Below are 11428 nucleotides of genomic sequence, written 5' to 3'. Positions count from 1 at the left end.
CTCGTCTATTTCTTACTTGAACGCTCACCCACCTAATTTACGTTATATCCACCGAGAAGATATTTTAGGAGTATCTCTCCTTTGGATCGTAACTAGCTAGTTTGTTTTATTTTTCGAAGCTCCGTCCCTCCTATGTACCGAAAAAAGAAAAAGAAAAATAAACAACCGCATTGATTGAGCCTGTTTCCATTTCACCCGCCTCACTCTTTAAACCAAAGCGATCACAACATGTGGTAGTCAACATCGTGTTTACAAGGTACTAGCCGAATTAGGTCCATTTAAACTTTTTAATTATATAAACAAATTATGCAAGGTATAACTCCAAATTCCCAATCCTAATTCCTAAGTTAGCATTATCGAGTCAGGTAAGAGTGTAATAGTAATATGGTAAGATTGAATTCTCACATTATCTTCTTTGTCAATTCTCGTATTGTGGAAAATGCGTACTGCGAAAATCACATCCCGAGAGAAGAAAGACATTCGAAATTGTCAACTTCAACCCAAATCTTTCATTAAACCTCACAATTAAACTAATCAACCACAAAATTAATTAAATTAAATTACTAAATCCCAAATCTCCAAATCTCCACCCACAAGCCACAATCCAACATTTCTTTTTTTTTTTTTACCTAAACTAAAGTAAAAATGGAGCAAACTAATCGAAGAACACCAAATCGAGTACCAATAACCGATCCCAAAATTCGACAAGTCGGCTTCACGACCTCAACAACCACCACTCCGCCGCCGCCGCAACAACCACCACCACCCTATCAAAACCCTAATAATCCACCCATTATAGCTCCTGTCATTATCCCTCCACCGTATTTCAACCCCGCCGACACTTCATCCGCAGTCCAAGGCGGCGCCGACCAAATAGACGGTGGAGATGACGGCGATGACTCGGTGGATTCCGGCGAGGCGTACTTTTCGGAGGGATGGACGCGGCGGAGCAGCTCCGGGAAGTTTAGCTTGGGTTTTGATATGTCTGGGGTTAATTCTCCTGTTACCGTTGACGGTAACGGTAATGGTAACGGAAATCATGATGAGGTGGAGCTTAGTAGTTTTAATGATGGTGAGTTTTACTTGATTTTTTATTGTTTGATTGTAGCATCGTCGTTAATTGTTGTCGAATGTGCAAATTATGATAAGGCCGTCTTATATAAGAATTTGTATTTGTACATTGCAAACGAGGTGGTTATGTTTTAGCATCTAGTTTGGGAATCAATTAGTCTTGGTTTTGACGGGTCGGAGCAAGTGACAGGTAATGTCACTCACTAAACGAATAGGGGGACAAGGTGGGGCACCCCATGTATTTCCCTCTCTCCTCTATTTGGGTCATTTGTGAGAGGAAATGGTATCCGTCACTCCAAAGTGACGGATACGTGCCGTCACAAATGAGAATTTGTGCATTCTATAATAGAAAGTGACCATAATACTACAATTGTCACAATCTAACGATAAACGGATGGTATCTTTTTATCGGGAAGTGTTCACATTTTATCGGTCTTAATTTCATATGGATACCATCCTTCTGATGGAATTTGCGATGTTTTAGAGGGTAAACAGCTTGCTTTTGCGTTTTAATTATGTATGGGTCTTGATTGTTGATTTGGTTTGATGTACGCAATGGGGGAAACGGGGGCGTGGCGCACCTAGCAATGAAAAGTTGAGCTTCGAGTTCAAATAATTGTCGGTCCCGAGCAGTTTTTTTTTTGAAAATTAAGAACAATTCATTACGGCACTTACAAATGATAATTATAATTCAAAACCAATCTAATGGAAACCAAAAAAAATAATTCTCTTATAAACTAGGGATCTCAGAACATGATCAGGCAATTCGGCTTGTTCTCGTATCGCTATCTTCATGTAGCTTTTGATGAGGGAATCCTCCGTTTGAATCCATTCTAAGAGAAAATTTACCTCTTACTGCTCCCAAAGATCGTTGCCAAATAACTTGTACCTTTTGAAAGAACATGCGACGAACCATCAACAAACTACTCGTGTAGTCGTGTTTATGATACTGATAAAACTAAATCCACGGATAAATGGAAAACTCCCGAAATAAGAGACTCAAAAACGATTCTAACCAAAAGGGAGACTTTTATTGACTAAAAGATAGCTATGCATACTACTGATTGAAAGGTGAAACAATTTTGGGGCTTACCATCGACTGATTATCGATGCAAGCCCCGCGTATGATATGGAGGCTAGGGTTTTTTAGAGAGTTTTTAGGTCGGTCCCAATCAGTTGTTTACCTTTGATTAGAATACCACTTGGAATAAACAATGAATGAGATGGACGGAGTATCCTTTTCCTCTAGTTTGTGTTAGTCTATTAATAGTTTGTCGCTCCTTAAATTTTTAATTGCGGTTGTAACTATGGATCCTGGTTACTATTGAAGTATTTTGTTAACATGTCCTAAAAATGTTGCACAAATAACATTATAACTCCAGTGGTATAATAGCAATATACAACCAAGTTATATCTTATCGAGCTTATGTGTAATTTTGTTGAGCTTTTTTAATGTTAATTTTTTTTATGTTTAAGTGACTGAGTTCAACAATTTTATGGTATAGCTCGACTTCTTTAAAACAAAACTCGAAAACTTTATTATATAGCTCGGGTTCTAGAGCATACAACTGGGTACAACTGGTTGTAGGATCTATTAATTGAAAATGTTGGCATATTTATGTTGAAATGACTCCCGTCATTCCGAATTACTCGCCATTTTATTAATTTCAACATTGGTTATTGGACGGCAGCATTACTGACCTCCATTTTACAGTGTTCTCCCAGTTTTGAAAATGTTAGGGAGATTTAAAACTGGGAAGAACATGAAGAAATGGACGGAGGAGCTTTTATGCGAGAGTAGGTTGATCTGATTTCAAACTGGTCAGAGTTACGATAGGTTTTGGAAACTCTTGTGCTAATAATTGCATTAACCTATTAAAGTTGCAAATGTAGTATATATATATAAAAGAGAGTTTTTTCGAGCGATCTGAGAGCGTCCACATCATCAAAAATAAATTTAGGAAAGTATAATTTTTGATGTTAAAAATAAAGTGAAGAATCTTTTAATTATTATAGTATGTATATTTCCTAAATTATATTCAAGTGATATTTCCAATTTTTATATCAAACTTTTACATTTCATTTGTCAAAAAAAATATCGTTAAAAAAATTATGAAATAATATAATTAGCTTTGTGTTAAAAAATGCTATCATTAGAGTATAAATTTCATATTATTTGCACATATTAAAGATGGTGTACTTCTTAATATGAAAAATTGTGTACTTTTTAGTATGTTTTGTCCCACATTGAAAAATAAGTAGGTGTGGTGAACATACTACATATAAATAGTAGAATTGTCCCACATTGAAAAATTAGTATAAGGTGATGTGCTCATATGATTATAAATAGGATGCATATTTGGAATTTATGTATCCATCCAAAAATTTTTGAGTCTCATAGATATTGTTTTAAAGAGCTCTTAAGATTTTCTATCATTATCTACGATATGATATAAAAAATAAAGTGGAAATCGTTGGGAACTACCCGGGAAAGAGTTAAGAACATGAACAAGAAAATCAAAAAATAACTAAAGGTTTTACTAATGATAGTCTCCTGACACAATACAAAACTAAAGATTTTACTAATGGCTGTCTTCTGAATGCAGTAATAGAGCGTTAATGAGTCGTTATATGTACGATATAGATATCCATATCTAATGATCGAGACTAAGTGGTTTTACCTTCAAAGAAAAATAATATGTATACAATAGTGGTTTTTAAGAAGAGACATGTATTTCTTGGTATGTTATATCTTTCACATTGAAAAATAATGTAGGCATTATGAACATACTACGTCTAAATAATTAAATTATGTATCTCACATTGAAATAATAGTATAAGGTAGGGTGATTCTATAAATATAAATAGGAGGCATCCTCGAAACTTAGGTTGTAGGTGTTGTGAATATATTATGTATAAATAATAGAAATGTCCCATATATATACATTTTCTATATTATATTAAAGTGATGTTTATAATTTTGATATAAAAACTTTATATTTCATTTTGAAAAAAAAGTATCGTATGAAAATTATATAATTAGATTGTGACAAAAAAAAGCTATCATTAGAGTGTATATTGTATTGTATTGTATTTTCTCATTATTAAATCCGGTTGTTGTCAAAGTAGGTGCAAAAAAAATGGTGTACTTAGTATGTTATTTGTCCTACATTGAAAAATAACGTAAGTGTGGTGAATATACTATGTATAAATATTAGAATTGTCTCACATTGAAACATTATCATAAGGAATAGTGATCTTATGATTATAAATAGAAGTCATAACCCAAAATCTTTTGATTCCCTTAAGTATTGTTAGAGATAACTCTTAAAAGAGTTTGTATTACTGTCTCTACAATAATGATTTCTAACCTAAGTTAATGTTTGGGAAATCTTTTAGTTATTATAATATATACTATGTATTTCTTATTTTATATTCAAGTGATGTTTCTAATTTTTATATAAAAACTTTTAAATTTCATTTGACAAAATAATGTCGGTAAAAAAATTATGAAAAAATATTATTAGATTCATGGTAAGAAATGCTATCATTAGAGTATATATAGATTTCATATAATTTGCACATATTAAAAATGGTGTATTTCATAGTATGTTATATCTCCCATATTGAAAAATAATATAGGTGTGATAAATATACTACATATAAAAAATAAAATTTTCCCACATCGAAATATAGCATAAGGTGGGTGATTCTATGAGCATCCTTGGAACTCAGGCATCAACCCAAAATCTTGTGAGTCGCTTAAGTATTGTCTTGGAGAGCTCTTAAAAGTTTATATCATTATATTTTCAACCTATAGATTTTATATGTCTCATATTGAAAAATAATGTAGATGTGGTAAATATACTATGTTTAAATAATATGATAAAAAAAATATTATATCATTAGAGTATATGTTCTTATCATTTGCACATATTTTAATTATGATAAAAAAATAGAAAACAAAAGTCCATGGTAGTATGTGTAATCTATAAAAGTTCAAGGTTATCATGAGAAATTTCCCATATTATAATGATATAGTTAACTAAATTTGCATTTAAAAGAGAGATATCCGTACCAATAAAACAATAAAGGGGATATTATTTTTTAATTGTTATTTTATTGTCACACCATCAAACTTAACGTCCATTTAACAGGCTTTACATTAGGGGGTACCATGGACAAAAAAAATGGAACCTCAAGGGTACCATAGGCAGATTTTTAAAAGTAGGGGTAACATGGAAAATCTAACAAAATTAAGGGGTACCACGAGAAAGTTCAGTATCTCAATTATGTTAAATTTTTTTTTTGAAGAAAAACAACGAACAAATATTAATGGAGAGTACTTGAAGGTGTAATTCTGAGTATGTTATTTGTCCCACATTGAAAAATAATGTAGGTTTGATAAATATATATCACGTATAAATATTAGAAGTGTTCCACATCAGAAAAAAAATCCAATTTTTGTGAATATATTACTTATAAATAGTAGAATTGTCCCACATCGAAATATTAGTATAAGGTGGGGTGATTATATGATTATAAATAAGAGTTAAGTCACGTATATATTAATTTTTTATTTTTTTTAAAGAGATATTTTAATAATAGGTAAACAAATCATTAGACATATAATGTAAACATTAAACTTATAACGTTTTTTTTTTCATTATAAATAAGCTAATTACCCCGTTGCAACGCACGGGCATTCAAACTAGTATTGTGGAACATAAAAAGGTTGCTTAAGTGACAAGCAACTTGGAACTGATGGAATGACGTTATCGACACTACTTATATACACATTATCATATGGCTGTAGTTTTGATTGACTTGTTTTGGATACTTAGGTAGTATTCAGGTTGACAATGAAGTTTGTGTGTTAAAATTACTAGGTAAAAGGTGTTATGACCATTGCCTTGAGTTTTTCAGTGAAAATTGTTAACTTTACTTGGTAAAAATAATGATTATTTTTTTGCAACACGTATCTTTGCATATGTTATATTAGTTTGAGAAAGGTCGTATGGGCGTGTTGCGAATCGGGCAATATTTTAACACCTTTTAGTGATAACTTTAGTTTTTTAAAGACAAAAGGAATGCTTTCCTGTATTCTCTTGCACATATTCCACAGCTTAAAAATCATATCTAGATATCTATCTTCTACATTCAATGCATTGCAGATGTAAGGTTCTCCGGTGGTCCTGAGTCGCTTGCTCTTTAATTTCGGTAGAACCCTAGAAGGTAGATGTGTTTATTCTTCCATTATCAGATTCTAAAGTAGGCATCTTTTGGTAAAGGAAACCTCATCCATAAGGAATTCTTTTGCCAATTTGCAAGTTAGTGGAACATGTTACTTCTGGGAATAATGAGCTTTGACATGTATATAGCAATCAGCATTGTTTTGGGAGTTTATTGTCGTAAACTCAGAGCTGTAGTAAATATGCACACTGTTGCTTATGATGGTAAGCAAAATCTGCAAATTTGTTTGTTACCAAATGTGATAGCAGTGTTGTTCAGTCAACTTATATGCTATCAATGTTGACCTTACTCTCGGTTCTCTAAATACTTGAATGCCTTGTTTTAACCTTGCTGTTAGAGAAATAGTGTATCTATGAATCTGCTTACTGATTTATCTACACGTGCTTTTTAAACCGGGCCTTCTGTTAACTACTCAGTTAGCAAAATGATTTATGCATGGAATATATGCCTTCTGCTCTTGGTATTAAAATGCTTCTTGTCATTAATCATATGTTTCCTATGTTGAAGTTTGTTTATTCGCTTTCTTTTCTTGTTTCTGTTTTCCTACCCATCAGCTCTGGAGTTCTTGCTCCTGAATAGCCACCGGGTATATCATATTCATATGCTCGCAATTCATGTCAAGTTTGAAGGGATTCACTTCGCCATGAAATGGCCATTGCAAGCCTTAGTTTCTTACTTTTTAATTTTTTATACACTGGTATTTTAATGAGAAAAATAATGCAGAGAAAGGAGGTAGCATATCAGAGGCAGGGGTGTCGCGCAATGATGTGAAACCAGCTTCAAAACCACTAAAGGAAAAGACAAGCAAAGCTGAAAGGCGTGCTCTACAGGAGGCTCAGAGAGCTGCTAAAGCAGCTCAAAAAGGTATTCACTTTTTCACGTCTATTGAATTATTCCTGGAGTTGGTCATTTTGCACGAGACTATAAAGTTTGGCCCATACCTGGTCCCAGTTTATCCTACGACCATTCTGGGTGGGCGACATGCTTTTTTGGGCCTACAAAGGGCCATGCTGAGGGAAAATATGGTTGAGCTGGGCTGGGTTGCCGATATGAACCTATTGATCAACATCAATTGGAAGTGCATGAATTCATTTTGTAAACAACTCCTGCACGTGATGTTGCAGAACATGCTTCTGGAGTGGTGACTGAAGTCACTGAGAAGCCTGCTAAAGTGACTAAACAACAGGCTTCACAGAAGAAAATTGCTCCCACGACTGCATCGTCAATGGCGGTGTCTGAAATGAAAGTAGGGGATCGGTCATCAGAGAAAGAAAGGAAAAAAGATATCCCAGCTCCCCGTATGCAGTATGATGATAAGAGCAGAGTGGACAAAGTGAAAAAGCGTTCTGTTGTTAAAAAAACTGAAGTTAAAAATCGAGTTGAGCTTTTCCGGCATTTGCCACAATATGAATATGAAAATCAGCTCTCAGATCTGGAATCCAAATATTTTGAGCATGTTCTAGTTCATCCCGCTGTGTTCAAGGTACAAAGATTCTACAATTATTAACTGTCAATGATTCTACTTCTACTTGATTTTTCATAATAGTCACTGATTAAAAAAAAAGGTGGACTGAGGAGCTGATAGCTTAGTTGAGCTTTAAGTTGACAATGTTCTTTCTTCTTTCTTTTTTTTTTTTTTTTTTTTTTTTTTGGTGAAGAGTTGATATGGTTATATGGAAATACCACAGTGGAGGTCTATGGGTTCACATTAAGATAGCTGTGATAGAAAATGGAACCATTTGTCTGCTGATTAAGGTAAAATGATACTCTGTACCTTGAAACCCATGCCACCAATTCTAGCTATCCCAGCTGTTTGTTTTAAAAGGGTTGTTTGCTTGCTTGCACCCAGCTATTTGTGGCTGAGAAATCTTTTCAGCTTAATTGTGCTAGGAAAGATTGCCTGTCATGGTGCTTGTAGCTTGCATATGCACTGAAAACAAAATTAGTGCTTGCATATTTCTTTATTATTTTGTCGCAAAGATCAATTATACCTTACCACCAAAAAAGGGATATATCAATATATATTTAAGAGTATCATTACATCCATAAAGTAGATGACATCAATTTCAATTTAAACTTAAAGAGTCACTAATTATGTTCTATTCTTAAGTTTATATTCCTGGGATTCGTTTATTTTGTCTTTATATGGAAATGATTACTGCAAAATTGGAAAACCAAGAAGGGGAATATTATAACGAAGAAGTTAATCCATATTGTGTTTACTCTTAATCAATGTATGCTTTATGACACTATAGAAGTTAAAAGGTTGAGAAAGTCTTATATGGTAGAACCTAGAAAACACACTCCATTGTACCTAGAAGCCTTTTTTATTACCCTGTGCTATGATTAATTGATTAGATTAAACTGCATTGACTGGTCTGCTCCAAGAGGTGTTAGGTTGAAATCGTCTATCATGGTTTTGTTCTGACTTCTGGTGTATACGGGATTTCGGAATGTCTACAAATTGACGTCCTACCCTTTAGAGGAGGCAAAGAACCAAAAAAAAAAAAAAACTTAATAATGTTAGGAAATAATGTTCAGACTTGCTGCCATTGACGGTAGCAAGGTTATCGGTCGTCTCATTTATTCTTACGACTTAGCTAAGAAACATTCTGCTACCTGAAATGTTCACTATCTACGCATCTAAACGTCTTGTTTTGGACATGTCAGGTTGGTTTGCAACATTTGGCGGGAAATATAACTGGGAGTAATGCACGATGTATTGCTATGCTATATGCTTTTAAAGAAGCCATTGAAGACTATCACACCCCACCTCAGAAGACTCTATCCAGAGATCTAACAGCCAGGATCAGTAATTATATTTCATACCTAAGTGAATGCAGACCCCTCTCTATCAGTATGGGAAATGCAATCAGGTCTCTGAAGACTCGTATTGCAAAGTTGCCTATCAGTCTCACGGAGTCAGAGGCAAAGACTATCCTTTGCTCAGAAATTGATCTTTTCGTCAATGAAAAGATAATAATAGCCAACAAGGTTATTGTGAATCATACCGCCTCAAAAATTAGGGATGGTGATGTTCTTCTCACCTATGGTTGCTTCAGTGTTGTTGAGAAGGCATTGATAAATGCGCATGAGCTTGGAAAAAAGTTCCGGGTCATAATAATTGATTCACGGCCAAAGCTTGAAGGTCAAGGATTGTTGCGTAGGCTGGTCAGCAAAGGGCTGAGATGTACATACACTCACATTAACGCTGTTTCTTATGTTATGCATGAAGTCACAAGGGTTCTCTTAGGCGCTGCTTCCGTATTTTCTAATGGGACAGTGTATTCGAGGATTGGGACAGCGTGTGTTGCTATGGTTGCTCATTCTTTTCGTGTTCCAGTGTTCGTTTGCTGTGAAGCATACAAGTTTCATGAAAGGGTCCAACTTGATTCTATATGTGCGAATGAACTTGGTAATGCTTTCTCTTCTTAACAGTGAATGCTTGACAAAGACTTCTCTTTTTCCTTTTTGTTGTTGTTAAGGTGTAATACGAGGAGGCACAAGGCTATTACAATATGTTGGAGGGATAGGGATTTCTAACCATGACCTATCGACCTCAGCCTCAATGTTAAAGTAGGGTAACCATGTTGATGATCGATGTGATCTCTGCAGGTGATCCTGATGCTATCTCTAAGTTACCTGGTAGAAAGGGTGTGAACTATCTGGATGATTGGCTGAGTAAAGAAAACTTGCAACTCCTAAACTTATTGTGAGTGTCATTTCTTGTGACGGGATCAAATGAGGACACAAACTTTTCTCCGGAAAATAATTGTATGAACGTCTTGCCATTTGCAGATATGATGTTACTCCCTCAGACTACATATCAATGATTGTCACCGACTATGGAATGGTAAGTATCATTTGTTACCGTTTTTTTCGCTTACTACAAATCAATGATAGTCACTGACTTGGAATGTTAGTATCATTTGTTGATGTCTATTCTCCGTGTTTGTATAATTCTACCCTAGATTCCCGAGCTGTTCAACTAGATACGTCATCCATACATCAACTTCTCAATTCCTTTTGCACGAGAACTAAGGAGCACATTAAAATGTTGATGAATATTCAAGTTGGTAAAAGGTGTGAGGCCGCGAATCGTAATAACCACAAATAACACACAAAAAAGAAAAAAAAAATTAAATTGAGTTTTTCTGTGGATGCCCCAAAAAGGAAATGAGAAAGATATTCATGGAAAGAGGAAGTATCATTTCCTGAAGCTTACAGTTTTAAGTTTCAGCCATGTGGATATTCTGAATGTACATTCCGAAAGAACCACCGGGGTTCCTTCATAATGTTGCGATCTAGAATATTTAGCCTGCCCTAACTGAAACCTTTAAAGTCTAAACTAGTAACTGCCTTCTAGAGTTCTGACCAAGCACCATCTCTGTACTTAGTTCTCTGCTGTGGATTGTTTTTATTGTCATTCTCTCATACACTTGTAGATATGTGAACTAATTTTTGGTTCCAATGCAGCACCAAAGTTGTGCCGCGGAATTTCTAGCACAACTATTGCATTTCTTGACAGTTTGTGAATATGTTATGTGGGATCTGCCTTTACCAGTTTATTTATGTATAGTTGTTCGCTCTAATATTTCGACTAATGCTGCATGTAGGTCCCACCTACGAGCGTCCCAGTGATTGTGCGTGAATACAGGAAAGAACATCTGTTCTGATATGTACAGGTTTGTGTTCTAGAATCTAGATCTATACGAAAGCTGATTGATGTAAAGCAAGATTTTTGATCTTAGTAGTATTCTTTTAGTACAGGGATGATATCATGATACTATGTAAATTTGTTACTTCTACTTGAAATAAAATCTAAGTGTTTGTAAGGCCTATTTGAATCTACAGCGTATTTGCTAATTCATTCTTGTTCAAGTATTATATGAATTTGTCGACTTGTATTGCACAGCTTCTGTTGGATTCAAATTTTTAATAATGTATAACTAAAGATATTCACGTTGCAAAACACATCTCGACAAGTGTGATAAAGTCAATGTAACCTTTGGCGTGGATGGGAGGGAGTATTCACTTTAACTTAAATGAATATGATGTTTTATTTTGATGATTATGATTCATAAACTTGATAAATTTGAGTACA

General features: G+C 34.4%; 1 protein-coding gene across 5 annotated transcripts; it reads left to right on the top strand.

The window, feature by feature from the left end:
- The first annotated feature begins 323 nt into the window (after nucleotides 1–323).
- LOC141601722 (uncharacterized) lies at nucleotides 324–11165 on the top strand. Of its 5 annotated transcripts, none has more exons than XM_074422024.1 (8): nucleotides 324–1072; nucleotides 7048–7188; nucleotides 7449–7807; nucleotides 8995–9739; nucleotides 9940–10036; nucleotides 10123–10177; nucleotides 10941–11009; nucleotides 11058–11165. In XM_074422024.1, exons 1-7 carry the CDS (start codon nucleotides 646–648, stop codon nucleotides 10998–11000), a joined length of 1884 nt encoding a protein of 627 aa, XP_074278125.1. In that variant the 5' UTR covers nucleotides 324–645; the 3' UTR covers nucleotides 11001–11009; nucleotides 11058–11165. The 5 variants fall into 5 exon arrangements, with proteins under 5 accessions (XP_074278125.1, XP_074278122.1, XP_074278132.1 ...); XM_074422031.1 differs by lacking the exon at nucleotides 324–1072 and adding an exon at nucleotides 6363–6527; XM_074422021.1 differs by having other exon boundaries at nucleotides 10941–11165.
- Nucleotides 11166–11428: the final 263 nt, after the last annotated feature.

Source organism: Silene latifolia, chromosome 1 (assembly GCF_048544455.1).
Source record: "Silene latifolia isolate original U9 population chromosome 1, ASM4854445v1, whole genome shotgun sequence".
Classification (NCBI taxonomy): domain Eukaryota; kingdom Viridiplantae; phylum Streptophyta; class Magnoliopsida; order Caryophyllales; family Caryophyllaceae; genus Silene; species Silene latifolia.
Note: the sequence above shows the minus strand (reverse complement) of the source record. Positions and strands in the feature narration are given on the sequence as shown.